The sequence below is a fragment of the Aythya ferina genome (assembly GCF_964211825.1).
Source record: "Aythya ferina genome assembly, chromosome: 23".
Taxonomy (NCBI): Eukaryota; Metazoa; Chordata; class Aves; order Anseriformes; family Anatidae; genus Aythya; species Aythya ferina.
In genome coordinates, this window is record NC_140321.1 from 3059717 (window position 1) to 3080874 (window position 21158).

The 21158-nt window shown below is 52.1% G+C and overlaps 2 protein-coding genes and 1 pseudogene across 5 annotated transcripts in view; 1 reads left to right on the forward strand and 2 right to left on the reverse strand.

Annotated features, from left to right (window-relative positions):
- LOC311423016 (uncharacterized protein) overlaps positions 1-21158 on the forward strand; it is a 37802-nt gene that overhangs the window by 10717 nt on the left and 5927 nt on the right. Inside the window, exons 4-6 of one of the 3 annotated variants that reach the window (XM_084496603.1) lie at positions 1144-1321; positions 2216-2287; positions 2926-5796. In XM_084496603.1, coding sequence (XP_084352729.1) covers positions 1144-1321; positions 2216-2287; positions 2926-3359 — 684 coding nt within the window. In that variant the 3' untranslated portion in view covers positions 3360-5796. Of the gene's footprint in view, positions 1-1143; positions 1322-2151; positions 2288-2925; positions 5797-21158 lie in introns of those variants that run through there. The other 2 variants (XM_084496602.1, XM_084496604.1) reach the window with 2 other exon arrangements.
- Positions 6689-8187, reverse strand: LOC311423030 (feather keratin Cos2-3-like). The gene is made up of 2 exons (XM_084496628.1): positions 7827-8187; positions 6689-7454 (listed from the first exon to the last, which is right to left on the reverse strand). The coding sequence occupies exons 1-2, from the start codon at positions 7923-7925 to the stop codon at positions 7128-7130; spliced, it is 426 nt and encodes a 141-aa protein (XP_084352754.1). The 5' UTR covers positions 7926-8187; the 3' UTR covers positions 6689-7127.
- LOC311423040 (feather keratin Cos2-3 pseudogene) lies at positions 8282-19397 on the reverse strand (annotated as a pseudogene). Its single transcript, XR_014698956.1, has 2 exons — positions 13350-19397; positions 8282-8570 (listed from the first exon to the last, which is right to left on the reverse strand). The product of XR_014698956.1 is annotated as a feather keratin Cos2-3 pseudogene (transcript).

The window sequence follows — 21158 nt, forward strand, 5'->3', positions numbered from 1 at the left end:
CCTTGTTGGGCCGGGGTCTCCCAGCACACAGGCGTGACTTTTACTCCTGTAATTAGGATAGTACATGGTGACTTCACATGTAAATACTCCTAATCTTTGGTTTTTAGCTGTCTATTCATATTGCATTGCTAGGTGATATATTCAAAAGCCAAATGAAGCCACACTCTTCTTGAATGAGCGAAAGAACACAAGGCAATGCGCACAGTCTGGAACATAAAAAATTCCTGCTAGAAATTGGGACTTTTGTTGCTTTTCTTGAGGGTGGATTGTGAATATAGATGGATGCCAGCAGGAGTGGCCTTCTAGTACCGAATAAAACACCATAAGTTGGAGGTAACACAAGAAAGAAAAAGGGAATAGCATAGGTAAGTTGTTTTTTGTTTTTTGTTTTTTGTTTTTTCTGATGCTGTGAGCCCTGATTTATGGAGCTGTACTGGGACTGTCTGGGACAGAATTAACATTCCCCACAGTAGCCCCTAGAGTGCTGTGCTCTGCACTTAGAGCTAGAACTCCACTGCCATCGCAACAATGTTTGGGCAATTATGGACCAGCGCTGGCACAACATCAAGATTCTTTCTCCAACACCTCCAAAGCAAGGAAGTGGAGGGTGGGCAAAAGGAGGGAGGGGACATCACCATGGCAGCTGACCCATATCATCCAAAGGGATATTCCATACCATGTGATGTCACACTCAGCAATAAAAGGTGGGAAAGGGGAAGGAAAGCGGGGAGCTCTCTTTGTGAAGACATCTGTCCTCCCAAACAATCGCTATGAGTATTGAGGCCCTGTTTGCCAGGTGATGGCCAAACATCACTTTTTATGGGGAAGTAGAGAATAATTTTCTTTTCTCTCTGTGCTTCTGTGCAGCCCTTGCTTATTTCTCTCTCTTACTTTTCCCTTATATTAAATTTTTTTCTTCTCACCCTCTTCTGATGAGGGGGAGTAAGAGAGTGGATGTGGTGGAGCTCACCAAGGAACATAAGACAGACCACTTGTCAGGGCAAGGTACATGCTGCAGATCCTGCTCCTGCTGAGATTCACTGGCATTGTTTTCTTTGGAGATTTTCTGGGATTTTGTGTAATTCTTCTTTGAAATGGAGAACTCTATTCATCAAACAACAACACATTGCTTCATTCCTACAGATTTGCCACATGCACACTACCACGTGCCAAAGGATGTGGACAGCACAGCTCTGTCCAGCACAGCAGAGCTCTGTGCCTATTCAGGCGAGCTGCCATGCAGATCCCAAACTTCTCCACGAAAAATCTCCTTCTGTTTTGGGACACCACAGGCAGTGGAGAGGATTCACTGCTTCATGCGGTAAATATTTTTGGACAGAGGGAGAACGTTCACGCTGCCTGGGGGCTATGAAAGGAACAGTTGGGGTCTGCAGGGCTTGGAGTGTCATTCCTTTGGATGTCTGAGAAGTACACATTTGAGGCATTGACAAGGCAACTAGCCAGGCGCAGCCTAGCCAGACAAGGTGTTAGGGGTGGTGATAGAGGGGGCCCAAGCATCAGGGAAGCAGAAACTGCTGGGGATGTGGCCCTGGGTGGGTGCCCCCTGTGGCCCATCATTGTGAGTGCACGTGACCCACTGAACCCACATCCTTTTCCCTGCTGACTCCTCACCCGTTGCCTGATGGAACAGCTTGTCCTTGTCCCCTCTAGGCTCGTGTCATCCAACACCCCAATGGAGCCCTGTTCCTCTTGCAAATGCTAGGTTATCCCACCAGAACAGGACACAGCCAGAAACCCTGGATGCTGCGTAGCATGGTTCCTCCCATCTTTCTGGGGATGTGAAAGGCATCTACTCCTCACACAGGAAATAGGAAAATTTCTATGGAGCAGAGGACCCCAAGGTAGAAAGAACAAGCTCAGTGGGGAAGACTGCCCTGACATCAGCCATGGCCAAACAGTGCCTGTGCAGAAGTTAGAAGAGAAGGCAGATGTAGCTGGGGAAGTGAGGACCCCACTGGGAGAGGAGACGAGAGCAGTCCCTTCCCATAATGTGGCTCCCAAAGTTCCCCTGACTGTGACAATCCTCAGTGGCTGCTGCAGCTGGAGGAGGGAGAAACCCCAGGGAGCATTTGGGGCACAGTCAGACCAGAACATATCTTGTTACTGAATCTGCCCTTGTTCCCCCAGCAGAGTCATTTCCTGAGCTCTGTTCTCTTGGGGCTGGGAGGTGCTTTTCTGACTCTCTCTCCCACAGCAAACAGGAGGATCAGTCTCAGCATGCACCGTGGGTATCTCATCCTCACTGCCTTCCTGGGGCAACTGCTGGGTAAGTGCTGGCTTTTAATCAAGACATAAATCTTCTTTTCCCAGGAAGCCCTCGTCAGCCTTACCACATTTATGTGACAAAGACATTATGAATCACAGGGAAAATGTTGGTAAATGTTGTCCCCTGTTTCTGGTTCTTGGACTGGTTATCTCACAATGCTGTTATTCTTCGAAATTTGGAATGAGGAGATGGAGAAGAGACCTCTCCTGCTTCTCTCGTCCTTTCAGTCCATCCTTTTTCTGCATCTCTCTTCTGGTCCACCTACTGTAACCAGAGAAGATTTCATCAGTCTCTGCAGTCCCTCATTTCTCCCTTTCCTATAGAAACAGCCAGATTGTGTCCAAGTGGATACAGGGACATGAAAGCTCTCCTCCCATGGACATTACCAGCGTGTCCAGTCTGTCTTCTGCCTGATGTGTGAGGCAGGAGGAGCAGGCACACAGCACAGCTCTCCTCAAGGTCCACTCTTGCCAGGGAGCTCTGAGCTCTGCCCCCAAACCACCTTGCTGTGCCCCAGCCCTGGGGACCTTTCAGCCCAGTAAAGGACAGGGGGCCTTATCTCCCACAGGTCTGAATTCACTCCTGTTTGGCTGTCTGGAGATTTCCCCACAGAACTGCTGAACTTCTCTTTCTTCCAGAAACCACGGGGCAGGTGTCCATCACCCAGCAAGAAGGACAAGTCACCGTGGAGCAGGGAAACACCTTCCAGACCAATTGCACATACCAGAGCTCCACACCTGATGCCTGGCTCTGGTACCAGCAGAAGAAGGGACAAGCCCCTCAGCTGATTTTCTATCAAGCAGGAGCAGGCACCAAGCAGAGTGACCGTTTCACCACAGAGCTGAACACTGAGAGGAAATCCAGTGTTCTGCGGCTGAAGGAAGTCGAGCTTTCTGACAGCGCCTTGTACTTCTGTGCTGTGAGTGACACCCTGGTGCAGGAAGGTGCCCTGGCTGTGCAACAACTCTGGATGTGGAGGGCACTTGTTCTCCAGAAGGATTCTGTCATTTCCAAGACAATTGTGAATCTCCAAATTGTGAATATGCTCCTCCATCTCAGACTTCAGTGTTAGCCAGGAGATAATTCTGGCTCAGAAGCACCTATTGATTATTGCTCTAACCCAAGCAATAGATGTGTTATGCATAGAAAGTCTCGGTCCCAGCGTGAGAGCTGGGCCGGGGCTACTACCTGATAGGCCAGACTCCAGAGAGGCCTGGATGAAGGCTCCATCCAGTGATGGCCCTGCACCGCCTAAGAGGCTGGCTAGGCCAGGCTGACAAGATTTGGCCAGGCCAGGCACAGGCACACAGGCAGCAGAGCTGGGGCAATGCCATGCTAGGCCTGAGCTTGAGCAGAGCCCCCAGTCTTTGGGCTAGGGGCCAAGAGTCCTTGTGAAAGTAAAGCACCCCCACATCACAGGGCCCCGAGGTGTGCTACTGTGGGAAGGCCCTCACCTGGGTGTGGAGAGCAGTGGGGCTACATGGAGCACAAGGGCCACTTCATCCTCATGGCTCTGGGAATGACAGAGGAGCTTGGTGCCTGGGAGAAGATCACGCAGCGTGTGCCCTGTGGTTGGGGTGGTGCATGCCCTGTGCCATTCAGGGTGTTATAAATAAAACCAGAGATGCACTTGGATTAATTGCAAAGCAAAATACCAAGATGAGAACTGCTTTGTATCAAAATCGCCTAGCTTTGGATTATTTACTAACACAAGAAGGAGAAGTCTGTGGAAAATGTAACTTTAGTAATTGCTGTTTAAAGATTGATGATAAGGGTGTTTCTTCCTAGTAGCTGGTAGAATGTTATGTTCTGGTTTAGGATGAGAAGAATGCTAATAATATGCTGATGTTTTAATTGTTACAGAGCAGTGCTTACACCAAGCCAAGGACGTTTCAGCTTCTCACTCTGTCCTGCCAGCGGACAGGCTGGGGATGCAAGAGCTGGGAGGAGGGCTGGACTGCTCGGGGTTAGGCTGGGCATCGGACAGCAGGTGGTGAGCAATTGCATTGTGCATCACTTGTTTCGTACACATTATTACTAGTAGTACTATTATCATCATTATTGTCATTATTATTGTTATTATTTTGTCTTTATCTCAACTCACAGGCTTCACTTTCCCATTTCTCTCTCCCATCCCAGAGAAGGATGCGGGGAGGTGAGCGAGCAGCTGTGTGTTGTTTAGCTGCCTGCTGGGTTAAAGGAAATGAAGAAAATTGCACATGTCCCAGTTCAAATTTGGAATGGAATCGATCTAAGATGATTATGGAAGGGGACTTTATGGGTGGTGATTGGTTTGCTAAAATAAGGATGGTTGTATTGGGGATATGTGGAGGATTGTTAATAATTCCATGTTTAATATTACCAGATTAATACACTCGGTTATACAAGGAATGCAAATATCTGCGATACCTGTTGACCCAGAACCAGGGAAAGAAAAAACCCATTCTCTGATGATAATAAAAACAAATAAAGATCCAGAATTGGTATCAATTGGCATCAATTCGGCAAGTATTAACTTGATTAGAAAGGAAAACACGAATCAATGCCATGAAAAAGGAGATGGGGGATTGTGATATATGTTCATCTGATTCGTGTCAGTATGGAACAGTGCTAGGGCCGCATGGTATGATGAATGTGACCTTCTGTCTTACATACTCTTGTATAACCACAAGTCTAAGAGAAACAGAATGGTTAATGTATATAGTTCTTGTACCTTGACTTTGGTTTCTTCCCTTTCCTCCCAGTGTCCCAGTCTCCCCCTCATTATAGTCAATTTATCAAATCTTCAGAAATATTCCTCAAATCCATGAGCCTATTTGCTTTTGTTATTCCAGACTCTTGTTCTTAACAGTTACAGCCTTTTTGCCTTCTTTGTGGTTGATTTAGCACTGCTATAGATGTGACTGGAGTGTCCCTGTGAATGGCCTGTGACGCATGTTTTAACTACTCGTGAAGCGTCAATAAGAGAGGTATTTGTGTTTGTATGTTCTTTCTTTGAAGTCTCTGATGTCTGGGGGTTTCAGAACAACTGCTAACAACTAGTAACTGTTATAGCTTCTGAGTGGGACACTATGCAAGCCCCTCATATCTGGCCAGGTGGCCAGGAGATTAAGGAGAAGAAAAAAGAAGCTGAAGGACAGCTAGGAGACAAAACTTGCAGGGGACGCTGTGTAAGCTTTTGACATACTGCCAAGGAGTACAAAGGGGAAGGACAAGAAAAAAACCTGAGAGGAAGACTATGAGCCTTCAGCATGAAAGACCCCCAGAAACCCCCAGGGGGCCACCAGAGACTGATGCGCATGCTCCAGTAGGAGGGACTGGATCCCAGAAGCTAATTATAATAACCCATTTTTTTTAGAAGTAGTAATGAATATGTATTAGTCTAGGAGCATAAAAATCAGCTATTTGATGTAACTGGTGTGCGTCCTGGTGGAGGGGAGACTCCCGGCGCACCCAGCGGTGTTTGCTTACCTTCCTTTAATAAATTGTAAACTTTGATTATAATCCTATTTTGAAGACTAAAGCCATTTATAACAAGGGCCCATACACAGACCTTGCTGAGTGCACAATCAGGTCCCATTCTCACTGCTATGTCTCAGCAGAGACTGTGGGATACCTGCCCCCACAGAATGTCTTTTCTGGAGCATGGTGCAATTGTGCCACCTATGAGGTCTCTGAGTTCCAGGGCCTGATGAAAGATGATCCATGCTTGGGGAAAAGAAAGCAAGACTGAGCAGCCATGAGTGTTTGGGCATTGGTCCCTGCCCTGGGCCTGCCTTCATGAAAAAGGCATTGAGTTCACAGGGCCTGGGAACTCCAGTGTGTGGCCTGATGGGACTGGTACCAGTACGAACCTGTGGATCCCCTCAGCCCTATGCATCCTGGCAACACCTGGGTCATGCCAGACGCTGTGCTGAAGTGTGACGGGGATGCACAGAGAAGCTGTTCCTGCTCTCCATGCCCAGACATGATGCCCATGATTAGGTGGTGGAGGAAAGGTGAAAGTTGATGAGAGACAGAGGGCCATTGCCAAGACAATTACCCATTCCCAGTTTCTGCAGTCCTTTGGGATCATATTGGTCTCAGCCTCCATCCCCAGCACAGCTTCACCCAAAGCAAGACGAACACTCTTCCCCAAGAGCCGGGGCCTCCAATGTCAACAGCGCTTGTCTAGGCGGAGATGCCACAAGTCAAGGACTGGTGGCTATTGGCTGTGATGGAACTAGGGATGTCTTCCTCACCTTCAAGAGACAGTGCCTGAAAGAGGAATTGCTGCAGTATGTCCCACCCTCCAGTGCCTAGGGGAATGAGGCAGTGTCCCCAGCCTATTCCCACTAAGGAATGGTTTTCTCCCTTGGCCATCAGTATCCAGATGAAAAGACCACACAGGGACACACTCAGGGTTGCTGCAAATGTTTATCAAGGCTCAGGAGGGAAAGGAGGTGACTCCAAGAGGAGGCCCCGAGATCATAGCACAGCAGGAGCAGACAAAAATCTGTTAGCTTTTCCAATGGCAGACTTGCAACAGGGCATCAATCTACCTGGCCCACATGGGGAGGAGGGCTAGCAGGTCTCTCCAGGCTGGTTCCTGGGGCCTCATGCAAAGCAGAGGGCAAGAAAGGAAAGAAAGAAAAAGAGCGTGTAGAAAACAGGATAGGAAGACATTGGTCATGTTGTCATAGACTCAAGACTGGCCCCTTCCTATCTGTCTTTACAGGACAAGACAGAGATGGTCAGGTCCTCTTACAACAACAACATGAGGTCTCTTCGTCCATCCATTCTTGTCCAGCAGCATGTTCTGAGTTCCTGGGGTCCTGGTCTGGGGCAGTGTCTGGCATCTTTAGCAGGGGCGGCACCTGCTGCCACAGTAGCGGCTGGTAATGCAGGAGAGGTCACAGCACCCAGAGTTGATGGGGACGCCGTCACAGCTGAGGATGCTGCCAACGGCAGCAGAGGTGGAGGATCCCACAGCTGTGTTCTGCGGGAAGGAGCTGAGGATGGGGCCGGGCAGGGTCACCACCACGGGAGAGGGCTGGATGACAATGGTGGAGTTCTGGCACTGCCTGACGCAGGGCTCGTTGCAGCTGCTGGCCAGCGGGGTCGGGCCGCACGGCTGGCATGGCCGGCACTGGTCGTAGCAGGACATGTCTGGGGGCAGGAGGTGCACCTGGGAGAGAGGGCAGATAGGAAGTTTGACATGGGCATGCGTGAGAAGCAGCCAGTCACAACAGCCTAACAGATCCAAGGCACAGGCAGTACTGTGAGCTGGAGGCTGTGCAGGGATGTGCGAGGCATTCTTGGCTGCATCATGACAGGGCCCAAAAAGAGCCACCACAGCCAGGATACACCCTAGGCTTCAGCATAAGAGCCATCATACCAAAGGCCCAATCTTCCTCCATGACAAACCTGCAACTTGACTCTCCCACAACCAGCAGTCCCAAGATATGGCAGGGCACACAGCTGATAGCAGCTGAAAGGTCCAAGGAACTGAGTCCTCCTGTGGAAGAATGAGGGGGACAAGAAAAGGCTTCACACTCACCTGGTTCCCAACAAGAAGAAGGCCAGAGAAGTGGATGAGAGAGCATGAAACTGGGCTGGCTTTTATAGTGGGCCTTGGCTGCCCCATGTCCAGAGGCATCCCTTGAAGCAGGGACTATTTTCTGACAAGCTGCTCTTGAATGTAAAACATCCCACCTAATGATACGGGATGTGTGTTGCCTTCCTGTGATGCTGCTTTTAATTTCCTGCTTTATGCCCTTTCCCCAAAGAAGGCAACTTCTGAGTGGCAGGCAGGGAGGACCAAGTATTTCCAGGCAATACATGTCAGTGTGGGCAGAAGACTCAGCTCACGTGCTGGAAGAGTCCAGTAAAAGCAAATGTTGTCAGTCTGGGTGACTCCCTAGGGACTCTCTGGGGCCCTTTTGGCTACAGGTGACCCAGCTCCTGCCTGTGACCCTACCCCTGCTGACACTGCCCTCAGGGAAAACCTGCTGGCCTGTTTTGCCTCCTCCTGCTCTGACCCAGCGATGTCTGTAAAGGGGGAGAGGTTGTGCAGGGCCCTTTCTGGATCACAAAAGAAAGGCCCAACAGGTCAGTGGCTGTTTTAGTTAGAAGGAATAACAAGATGCATGTACACAGAAAGGAAACCTTTCACATGCAGGTGATCCTGCCTTCTACCAGCATCGGACAGAGCCGGGTGGGTTTTCCCAAGACACGCAATGCAGATCCTGTCCATAGGGAATTCCTTCTTCACTCCCATAACTTGATGCCTTTCATTTTTTTGCTTCAAAAAAAAAAAAAAAAAAAGAATAAAATCATACACCATCTCCTTACATGATGCAAGCTTATTTAATTCATGACACCCACCAGTGATCAGTCGGGGCACTCCAGCACTTTCCTTAGCACTGCTACTCAGGCTAACAAATGGGATTCTCAGGCCTTAAGTTCAAGGCCCAAGAAAGCTGACATTGTCTTGTCAAGAGCCCTGGCTCCAGTGCCTTCTGCAAGGCTCCCAGTCCACCTCACCTCTCTATCACGTCAAACCATGTGCTTTGCTCAAATGCTGTCTTTGCTGCACATTGTGTCACATTCATGCACATGTTCCTCCCTTGTGGGCACTTGCCTGTACTGGGGCTATGTGGGACAGACTCAGCATTCCCCACAGCAGCCCCTAGAGTGCTGTGCTCTGCTCTTGGAGCTAGAACAGCATTGCCATCACATCAACGTTGGGGCTATAGTGCAGCAGTGGTGACACAGCATCAAGACTCTCTCCAAGCCCCCCAAAGCCAGCAGGTATGCAGGTGGGCACGAGGTTGGGAGGGGACATCACCAGGGCAGCTGACCTAAACCAACCAAAGGGATATTCCGTACTGCATGATGTCACACTCAGCAGTGAAGATGTGAAAGGGGAAGGAAAAACAGGGGTGGGCATACTAAGTCAGTGCTTCCAAACACTTCGACGAACATCACTTGCTGATGGGAAGTGGAGTATAATTTTCTCTCAGTTTGTTTCCAAACACCCTTCGCTCTTTAGTTTTATAATTTTTCTTCCTTTTTCATTTAATTATATTATCCCTATCTACACTTGTAAGCCCTTTAGCTTAAATCACATTCTCTGCGCACATCTTGCTTTCAGCAGGGGGTGTGAGAGAGCTGTGTGGTGGATGTTTAGTTGGCAAGAAGAGAGCAAGAAGGAACCTGAGAACAGCTGAACAATCACAGAACAAAAACAGCCCAGAAGTGCCCACAGCACATATGCTGAAATGCTGCCTTCTGTATCTGAAGCCCTCTTTCTCCTGAGCCTAAGAAGTTCATTGCCAATTTCAGTCCCCAACAAGGATGGGCCCACAACAGTTTGGATCCTTTCTTTAATTCTGTACCACAGGATTTAGAGTGTAAGAGCATGGTGGCAGTCACCCCTCCCTGTCTCTCCAGGCCAGGGCACAGCTGCACTCCCCATGGCTAGAGAGTTCAAAAGGATGGCGTTAGCTTTATGTACAAGGAGAAAGGCTCAGAAATCCTGCCATCTTTGTGCAGGCCCAGCCCTGCGTGGATCTACTGCCGGTGCAGTGTCAGTGGTGTGTGGGGTGGGACAGAGGTCCCCCATGGGGAAACCAATGCCACACATACATCTGTGACTCATGGGCCTGGTGCTGAGTCATGCAGGGCCTGAAATCTTGGGCAGAAGTGGCATCGAACGAGAGGAACATGTGTCCTGGTGTTGCTGTGCTGTGGGAGGAAGGACAGACCCTGTGGGTGCCACACAGAAAGCCAAACAGACGTGTATTGTCTACTCCCACCTCACAGGGGGATTCAAAGGAAACAGAACTCTGGAGATGAAGCATACTTAGTCCGGGGCTAATGCGTGCAAGTTCAGAAACAGGTAGGTTTGGTTATATGGATGAAATATACATGGAAGAAGTATTTACCCTGAAGGCGATCAAGTCCTGGAGCAGATTGCCAAAGAGATGCTAATGGAGCTCCATCCTCAGAAGAGTTCAGACTTTGCCTGGACTTGATCCTGAGCAACCTGATCTGATGAGACCCACTCTGAAAACAGGGTTGGACTATGTGCGTGCTGGAGGTGCAGCCTCTGATCCTCTGGAGGAGGATCATGCACAGTCACCACATATCAGCCTTGGAGGGATGCCGTTGACAGATCACTGTTTCTGTTAATTCCCAGGGTGACCCTTGATCACGTACCGATATCATTCATGACATCAAAAGCGGGTGGAGGGAACAGCACTCATGCACACTGCTGCTCATGTCAAAAGATGCATGAATTCCTGGGTGCACTCACAGACACTCCTGGATGCATACTGAAGTATATTTGGGCACACACAGAGATAGTTGTGCACACAGTGAAGAAAACAAATACTGCTCTCCTGAACTCCAGGGTTCTGATTTTACTTTCTACTCTCTCTGAAGGAACATCCTGGCTTGCTGAGGCCCTGCTGTGTTTTACCTCCAGAAGATATCGAGTGGTGGAAGGCAAGGAATTCTGAGCAGAAACTCTATCTCCTTCCCACAGGAGTGAGGGGAAGGTCTAGAGAGAGGTTTCTTCTGTTGCTGCTGGGTTTGTCTGAGAGCTGAGAGCTGCTGCTCTTTATTCTGGACTCAGCCATCTACCTCTTGATCGAGGCTGGGAATACACTTGTGTGTGGTGCCCAAACAGACCATGCATCCTTCTGTGTAGTTTGTCTTTGGAAACCTCTCATTCACTGACATGTGCCATGTCTTGGTCAGGATACCTCTTTATGGACAATTTACTTTTCCAGGTCTGTGGTCTGGCTCCCCTTCCTCCACTAGTGGGCCTAAACTGGGATGTCCTCTTCACACTCATGGCCTATGACCAAGCTGCGTGCATCTGCCACCCACTGCAGAACTCCAGTCTGGTGGGAGGCCTGTGGGCTGAGCTCCTGCTCCCCTCCTTGGCACAAGCGGTGCTCACCCTTCGTTTGCCCTGCTCTGGCCCTACACAAATGCATCTCCTTCTGGGACTCGCTGTCAGTCATGCAGCTGCCTTCTGCAGAGAGCTTCTAGACTGCTGTACTCCTTAAATACAACAGCACCACCAGTTTTCCTGTGCTCCTTGAGCTCCTGCAGGGTGCTCCTGGTCTCCCTCTGAATGTAGACATGTGAGGAGATATAAGACACTGTCTGCTCACTCTCACTTGGCTGCACTTGTATCATGCCGGGGGCTACGTTCCCTCCTCTATACCCACCCCATTGCCAACTTCTCCCACAACAAAGTGGTGTCCATCTTCTCCAGGGCTGTGATTCCCTCTGCTCCATGCACCAACCTACAGCGTAAAGACCGAGAAGGTGAAAGAAGCCATGCGAAACCTGAGAAACAGAGGGAGGTTGTTTCTTTGTTTCCTCTGCTGTGTTCTCTGTCTCTGCTTTCAGGGCCATGCCGTTTTCTCTACTCTCTTCTGCAATGGAGGTCTTGGGGAAGCTGCCATCAGTGCTTCCACAGCAGCCCTTATTTTCTTTCTTACCTTTCAGCTCCTCCCTCCTTGCTTCCTACCCTAGAAGCAGCCCTTCAGCACTTGGGAGGGGGGCAGAGAGAAAGAACTGCAGGAAGCTGGAAACAACACACAGGGATACAAACCCGACTGATAGATGATGAGGGAGGAAGAGAAGAGATCAAATGTGGGCAGTCACAACACTAGTTGGTGGCCTATCAAGAAGCCACAGGGAGATCAGCTTGGGCCTTGCACCTCCTACAGCTGTGGGCTAGGACACATGCTGGGATGGGTGCAGGACAGACCTATACAACCCCATGAGGGGACGTGCAGGGAAATGGGAGCCGGGAGGAGCACACTAGAGCAGACAGAACAGGGTGTAAAAGGGGCTGCAGCCTGTACTTGCGTGGCTGGGCCCTGCACATGAGCACCGCTGTCTGTCCTGTCCTCTTCTGGAATATTTCCTTACGTCTCCATAATCTCGCTCTGTCCCATGCACACATGTGCTGCAAGGAGAACGTAGCAATTCCTCATGGAGTGGCAGAAGTGGATTTGATGCTAGCCACTAAAGTCAGACTCAGCGCGAGGACATCCCTGCCCTGTGCTGTCAGCTGCTGGAGCCAGGGGTCCCCCGAGCAGGGAAAGGGGGTCTCAGCCTCCAGGAAAATGTAGCAAGTCCATTTGGGGGCTCCAAAAGCAGCTACTGGGGGTACTGGCCTGGGTGTGTCTTCCCCAAATGGGCATGCTTGTCCCTGCCTGTGTGTCTCCCAGGTACGTGCTCAGCTACTATTGCCGTGAAGCCTGTAAATGGGAAAGTGGCAACTGTGCCCCTCAATCTGGGCAGAGACGCTCGACCGATGATGACAGCTCAATGGGCAGTGCCAGACAGCAGGGCCCCGTACGGTTTGGGGTGCTGTCGGGGCACTGTGTCCCCGGACCCATTCCTGCTGCTGGCTTTCCACACCTGCAGCAGTGCCGGCCACAGCTGTGATACCAGCGCACCACAGCACCAAGCTCCCAGGCCCAGCCCAGCCTGACCCGTTGCCCTCCACTGGGGACGCTTCAGGCAGGCAGCTGCTTTCTCCTCTCCCGCTTCTCTCCTCTCTCCCTACTCATCTCCTACCCCGTTCAGTGCCCTCCTCTCCCCTTCCCACTCCCAAAGGAGATGCCGTAGCAGACGGGCAGCTGCTGTCTCCGCTCCCTCTCCCTTTCGCTCCCGCTCCCGCTCCCACTCCCACTCCCTCTCCTATCCCGGGCTGGGCTGCAGGACGGGCAGAGCCCCGCGAGCAGCAGCCGAAGCCCTGCCCGCCCACAGGCGCCCAGCACTCGCAGCCCGGGCCAGCCCCCGAGCGGCCCCGGGGCGGAGCTGGCGGCGCCGGGCGGCGGCGGCGGGGAGGAGGCGCCGCGGGCGGAGCAGAGCCGGGGCTGGCGGGGGCAGCGCGGCGCGGGCGGCGGAGCGGCGGGATGCGGCAGGGCCGGGCCGCAGGGCTGGCGGCGCTGGCCGCGGTGCTCCTGGGTGCGCGGGGCTGCCGGCGCCGGGGACGGGACGGGACGGGACGGGACAGGGCTGCCCTCGCTTCTGGCCTCTTACGGACCTCGCTCCCCTCTGGCCTCCCTCTGCAGCCATCCCGCCTGCCTCCAGCGAGCTCAGCCGGCCGTTGCCTCCCACCTTGCCTTGCTCCCTGCCTCCCTCCTCTCCTTTCAGCACACCCTCACTCATTCCTGCCTGCTTCCCTTCTCCTCTTGGCTTGGACTCTCCTTCCAAACAGCCGTGCTCGGATTTGGTCCCCAAATAACCATTCCCAGTGAAATGCCTTTGTATGTTTTCTATTGAGGGAATGCTCCCATCAGCTGTCAGCCGTTTTCTTCCCTTTCCCTCTGCATAACATTTTCGGTGCAGCAAAGCCATTTGCTGAGTTTTCTCCTTCGTTTTGTTCTTGGCAGTGGCTGCAGGCAGAGCCCAGGTGCAGCAGGAGCCGTGGGCAGAGACCAGGGAGGGCACCGGCATCAACATCACCTGCTCACACCCCAACATGCAGACTGGTGACTACATCTACTGGTACCGTCAGCTACCGGGCCAAGGACCCGCATTCCTCGTGAGCGCTTTCAGTGGGTCCAACGCACTGACGGACCTTCCGGGGAGGCTCTCGGTGGCAGCAGACCGCCGGTCCAGCGCCCTGTGGCTCACCGAGCCCCGTCTTCGGGACGCGGCGGTGTATTACTGCGCCCTGAGAGCCACGGGGAGAGGAGCCGGGGCTGCGGCCGTGCAGGAACCGTGGCGGGCGGGGCCGGGCGCGTGTGGCGGGGGCGAGGCAGGGGCACAGCCCCCAGGGGGCGCTGCCGCTCCGCCCGCCAGGACCACCTCGTCCCGCAGCCCGCGGGGTTTCCCCCGCCAGCCCGGCCCCTCCAAGGCACTTCGGTTCTGCTGAAAGGGTCTGGAGCCTGGGTGCAGCTGAACGGAGATGGCAGCAGCCTGGCAGAGGTGTGTGCAGGGAAGAGGCACTGAAACACAGCCCCTTTCTCCTGAGCCCTCCTTTTCCTCACGCTGCAACGATCACCCTCTATTTATGCCAACCTCAGGCTCCAAAAGTCAGGAAAAGTGGAAATGAACATGAGGAAGTCCTTGCGAGTGCAGGTCCTGGGCCAGAGGAAAGCTGCTGCAGGTTTGGGGGCAAGTGGGCACCCTAGAGCAGTGTGGGGGCATGCAAACTGCCTGCTGTCTTTGCACTGACTCAGCCCATGGGAGTGCAGAGTCCTCAGGGACTGGAGAATGCTGTGTATGGTCCATTACGGCGATCACCAATGCTGACTTGTGTAAGGTGATCAGCCCAGCATGTGTGCCATCACCTGGGCCCTGCCAAGTGCTGTGCTGGGGGCGGTTAGGCCTCATGGGACACCTGTGAAGCAGTGGGGCATCCCTGCACTTATTCCACCCATTCCCCACATCTGCCATCCATTTTCTGTCCCCACCTGCTTCCCCAGCACAGCACTGTCCTGAGCAAGAAGAAGCCCGTTCCTAAGAGCCTACAGGGTGTCAAGCCTACACAGCCTCCCACAGACTCGTAGCTTCTTCTGTGAGGACAGCAGAGGTTGTGCTCTCTGTTTGCAGGACAGGGGGGAGCTGTGGGCAGAGATGCTGCAAGGCAAGGGTAGATTGCCCCTTGCTCTGTGAAAGTGAGGAATGTCTTCTTCAGCTCCAATGGGCATTGTCCAAGAGAAGACCCTCTGCAGCATGTCGCAACCTCCCATTGTTCTGGGAGTGGGGAAAAGGCTCCTTAAACACCCATCTTATACCCACCAAGGGCAAGACAATTCTCGCTGGGCGGCTCAGGAGGGCATACGCAGAGGGAAGAAACATCTACAGCCAAGGCTGGGTTGCCAGAAACTTTAACGAGTGTACAGAGGAAAAGAAGGTCACTCTGAGCAGAGGCCCTTCAGTGCAGAGATCTCCAGGGCCTACTGAGAGACATGGGCCGAGTTTTCAGAAATCTCAGGGTAGCCCCTGGTCAGGCTCCTGCCCATGTTTGCCAGAGGAGGTGAGGAAGGTCCGTCATTCTGAAAGCAATTGCATGAAGACTTTAAACATCCATCTTATACCCACCAAGGGCAAAACCATTCTCACTGAGCAGCTCAGGAGGGCATATGCAGAGGGAAGAAACACGTACAACTAAGGCTGGGATGCAGAAATCTTTAATAAATGTAGAGAGGAAAAGGAGGTCACTCAGCAGAGGCCCTTCAGTGCAGGGATCACCAGGGCCAACCAAGAGGCAGCATCCTTTGCCCATGGAGGATTTCATGCAGGTCATTTGCCTGCTGTTACCACAGTGGCAGGGCTGGATCTGAGGACCCCCACAGCACAGGGGAGGAGAAGAACACTATGAAAATTGAGACAGGGGGGTAGGTGTTAGAATGGAAGGAGAGACATGGACTGTGTTTTCAGAGATCTCAGACTAGCCCCTGGTCAGGCTTCTGCCAATGTTTGCCAGAGGAGGTGAGGAAGGTCAGTCATTCTGAAAGCAATGGCCTGAAGATTCCTCCTTCTGTTGTCCAGCACCATGGTCGTGCTGGAACCCCAGGGCCATGGGCAGTGCCTTTAGCAGGGCAGGCATCTTCTGCCACAGTAGCGGCTGGAAATGCCCGAGAGATCACAGCACCCAGAGGTGATGGGGACTCCGTCACAGCTGAGGATACTGCCAACGGCAGCAGAGGTGGAGGATCCCACAACGGTGTTCTGCGGGAAGGAGCTGAGGATGGGGCCGGGCAGGGTCACCACTACGGGAGAGGGCTCAATGACGACAGTGGAGTTCTGGCACTGCCTGACGCAGGGCTCGTTGCAGCTGCTGGCCAACGGGGTCGGGCCACAGGGCCGGCATGGCAGGCACTGGTTGTAGCAGGACATGTCTTGGGCTGGAGATGCACCTGGGAGAGAGGGCAGAGAGGAAGCAGAGCATATGGTGAGGAGCAGCCCCATTATCCCACCACAAAGGAGCTAAGGCAACTGGTGAGGGTGGATGTGGAGGCTGTGCCAGGAGGTTCATGGTCTTCATTGCTTTGAACTGACAGGGCCCTTCAAAGCGCAGGCTGATCCAATGAGACAATCACATTGCACATAACCCAAAAGGCTACCTCTGCACCGTGTCCCAGCCTCTCTCTACACAGAACGTCTCTCTCCACCCCTCTCCCATAGGAGGGAACTCCAAGGCCCAGCATAGCTCTGAACCACCAACAGATGAGATGTCTATTAATGCAAGATCCCCTCTACTTGAGAAGAGGAGGAGAGAGGGTTTCAGACTCACCTGGCTACCAAGGAGGATGAGGCAACAGAATTGGATGAGAGAGCAGAGAGCTGGGCTGCCTTTTATACTGGTACTTCATTGCCGCAGGCCCAGAGGCACCCTTGGCAGAGGTAACAATTTTCTGACAAGCTCTTCTTGAATGCAAACCATCCCAACAAATGATATGGGCTGTGCGCTGGTTTCCTGCACTGCTGCCTTTTCATTTCCAGATCTAGGCCATGGCCATTCTGCAGTGATGGTTTCTTTAGAGTGCTGGCATGAAATGTCCAAGGATTTCCAGGGCAGGAATGCATCAGTGGAGGGTAGAAGACTCACTGGACGTGCTGGATGGGTCCCCTCTGATCATCTTCATGGCTCTGCTCTGGACCCACTTGAACAGGTCTATATCTTTCTCATGCTGGGGGCCCCAAAGCTGAACACAGCACTCCAGGTCAGGTCTCACTGAAGCGGAGCACAGGCCATGAATCACCTCCCTCCACATTCTGGACATGCTTCTGTCAAGGCAGACAAGCATGGAAACAAAGCTTCTTTCCTTGGCCAGATTCAATTCTCGCTCTCCTAACTTGATTCCTATCTTGCCTCATCAGACTATGTATCTCTATTCTTTCCAGTTTACCTGTCCTTGCTCCCACCCTCTATGGCCTTCTCTGTCATGTTTGAGTTCAGCCAGTTGCTCCATGTTCATCCATGCAGGTCTCCTGGCATTTTGCCTGACTCCCTCTTTGGTGGGATGCATCACTCCTGAACTTGGAAGAGATGATCCTTGAATATTAACCAGCCTTCTTGGGCCCATCTCCCCTTCAGGGCTTTGTATCATGGTACTCTACCAAGCAGATGCCTGAGCAGACCAAAGTCTGCTCTCCAGAAGTCCAGGGCAGCAAGTTTCTTGTGCTTCCTCCTCGCTGTGCTCAGGAACCTAACTTCCACCATTTCACAGTCACTGCAGCCAAGGCTGCCCTTGAGCTTCACAGTCCCACCAACCCCAGGTACTATGAGAATGAGGTCCAGAATATAGCACCTGTCCTTGTAGGCTCACCTTGTGCACTCACCTGAGTGCCCGGTTGCTTTTGTTCACACATCTGCTCTTGTCTTGTGACAACCACTGTGCAGCTAGCTTTGAACAGGCCAAAGTCTGCTCTCCAGAAGTCCAGGGCAGCAAGTTTCTTGTGCTTCCTTCCTCCAGCCCCTTCAGTTCTGTGATTCTGTAGCAGAGGCCGTGAGTCACCTCCCTCCACCTTCTGGTCATGCTTCTGTCAAGGCAGCCAAGCATGGAAACAAAGCTGCATTCCATGGCCAAATTCAATTCTGTCTTCCATTAAGCTCTCCTAACTTGATTCCTAACTTGTCACCTTGTGCACTCACCTGAGTGCCCGGTTGCTTTTGTTCACACATCTGCTCTTGTCTTGTGACAACCACTGTGCAGCTAGCTTTGTGTGAAGGCACGTGGGTGCAGAGATTTGTCCAGGACTCCATGCAGGTATAGATGAGCACGTGCGTGTGTCCTTGTTTCCCCTTTATCACGAGGGAATGTGCACAGTTGTAGCACTCTCCCGTGCTCTGTGCATGAGTCCTGCAGGGGAGCAGGTTCCCAGGGTTAGAAGGAGCCTGAGAGCAGCTGAACGCAGATGGCACCTGTCCTGGTTTCAGTTAGAACAGAATTAATTTTCTTCCTAGTAGCTGGTGGAATGCTGTGTGTAAGCACTGCTCTGCAACAATTAAAACATCGGGGTGTTATCAGCACTCTTCTCATCCTAAGCCAAAACACAGCATTCCACCAGCTACTAGGAAGAAAATTAATTCTGTTCTAACTGAAACCAGGACAGCACCAGCCTCTCAGAGGTGTGTGCAGGGAAGAGGCACTGAAAAATACAGCTCCTTTCTCCTGAGCCCTCCTTTTCCTCTCGCTGCAACAATCACCCTCTGTTCCTGCCAACTTCAGGCCCAAACAAGGACCATATCAGGACAGTTTGGATCCTTGGTTTAATTCAGGATAGCAACGTTTGGAGTGCCTCTGAGTGACTGTCCATCGTTGACCTTGGGATGTACAGGAGAAGCAGACTGCTGTAAGGCTCCTGATATTGTCTGTCAGTCAGAGATTTCCACCCGTAGACACTGCTAGGTCCTCCTGGGAGTCGGTGCTGAAGCCAGGCCTATCTCCTCACAGTAGTCTATAAAGGCCTGCCAGCATTGTCTCAGAAATACATCGGAAAGCAGGCAGATTCTCATGCACCCCATGTTAGACTGGTTCTCCTGAAGGCAAAAGGACAGCTGTCACTCCTCCACGTTTGCGATTTCACAGCAAAGGTATCACATAGTGGCAAGAGTAAATTGATCCACCCCTTGCACCAGAGGAATGCTCAGCGTTTGGAGTGCTTCAGCATGGCTGCCCATCAAGCACAGTTTTCATAGTTCCTGGGAGCCCTTCCTGCAGGCCTGAGCCTGCAGCTTTGGCATGGAGGGCACCTTCTGCCTGAGTAGCAGCTGGCAGTGCCAGACACCCAGTCCTGCTGAATGCTTTCATTAGGGCCACAAGCAGTCGGAAGGAGGGCACCCTCGGTCAGTTTATGCATGGTCCCCAACCAGGGCACACAGGTGGTGACAGCGTAGGTCACAAATGTGCTGTGGAGAACACAGGCTGGCTGGAGAAAGGGGCTGACCAGAACCTCATTTTGGTGCAAAGGAGCAAAGAAAAGGATTTTCATCTTGGGCAGGAAGCACTCCCAGAGTAATTCAGGATGGGGGCTGGCTGCCAAGGAAGCAGACCCTCAGGAAAGGCTTTTGGGTGCAGGAGGCACCCAGCCAAACACGAGCCAGCAGCGCGCCCTTGCAGCAAAGGCAGCCAATGACCTGCGGAGCTGGGGGGACCAGGGGGTGCCCCGCAGTGCGTGAGGCTGGGCAGGTGGGGCGTGGGCGAGGCGGGGGCACAGCCACAGTCGGGCCGCGTGGGGTCGCTGCCGGTGCTTGGAAGTCCCCTTGCAGGGCCTGGAGTTAAACAGCACGGGCCCGAGGGAGCCTCAGAACAGCCACACTGGGTTTCTTCCATTCTCTTTAGTGGTCTCTTTTTAAGAGCTTGTTGTACAGGTTTCTTCCTAAGCCCAAGTCCAGCACTTCTGGCGCTGAGATGACGTCCTGGCAATACAACAAATATCTGTGCTGGACACTCACTCTAATGACACATATTGGAACCTTGGATCTTGCCAAAGGACTGAGTTGTAGGGGAGTTTGCTACACTAGCCAGCGCTGCTGAAGGTCTGCCCTTGGTGCAGGATTCACTCCCGTCTGTGTGTGCAGAGGTGCTGACTGCTGAGCAGAGGGCTGTGGTGCGGCATCCTTCCCTGCCAACTTGAGAGAACGTGGCTTCTCCGAGGGGGTTGTGGGGAAGGGGTGGGGGAAGCAATCCCATCTTCATTGACAGCAGAGGTGGGTGCAGACCTCTGTGTCTGGGGCTGGGTTCTGGATTGGAGGGGGAGGCCACTGGGGATTCTTGCCCCTTGCTAGTGTTATATATGGAGTGGTAATTCGAGTCGAGAAAATGGTTGATATTAATAAAGAAGGGGGAGATGTGGGAGTGTGGCCATGGGGGTTGGCAAGCTCCATGATTAATGATGACATTAGACTCTTAACGATGAGCCCATGAGGAATGTAAAAGAATTTAGAGGGAACAAAGAAGGGTGATTCAGGAGACTCCATGCAGTCTCTAGTACTTGTTCTCCAGCCCTTAAGGCATGGAAATTTCTGGGTGTTTGCTGTTCTTGTTATATTCAAAGTTGTTTGACCAATGAAAAGTTGTTTTGAGAAGAACTGCTGTAGAGAGAAGGGTGTAAGAGGGGAGCCTGCCCTCAAGATAAAAAAAAAAAAAAAGAAAAAAAAAAAAAAAAGATTAAAAAAAAAGAAGGCAACACGAAGAAGTTATGTCATCAGTAAAGGAGCAGAAAGAAGGAATGAAAAGGAACAGGCTAGCAGAACGGAGACCAGGACTGGAACAGGCACACTGATCTCCTCATGAAGATAGGTTCGGCCAATCTCAGAAAACTGCTCAAAGAAGCTCGTACAGAAAATTGCTGGAAATAGGCGCACCAGAGCTGGAAAGAAGATAAAGCTGAGAGAAGCGGACCCGCGCACACAACTGCCCCTTGCCGGTAAGCAGTTGCACATTGTGGGGAATCATACGTCCTTTGGAACAAAGACAGTCCTGGTAACCTTACAGTTTATTCTCCTTATTAACAATCAGACGGTTTATGATCCTGAAATATGGGACCAAATTGAGGTCAAGGTGTGGGACTCTGCTACTAAAAACGACAAGGTTGCAGTGGGATTGCTTGGCACCTGGCAAGCAGTCTCTGAGGCTTTAAAGAGCCACGTGGGGCCACAATCTATGCCACTGGCCCCGCTGCTGCTACAGCTGTCGAAGGCTTTTGCTGTTACGCCCCCTGGTGACCTGGACGAGCCTTTTGACCAAGGCCTATTAGCCTTGAATGGAGTCAAATCCAGCTGGAGGCTAGTCACTAGTGGCGTCCCCCAGGGCTCAGTACTAGGGCCAGTTCTCTTTAATATCTTTATCGATGATCTGGAAGAGAATATCGAGTGCACCCTCAGTAAGTTTGCAGA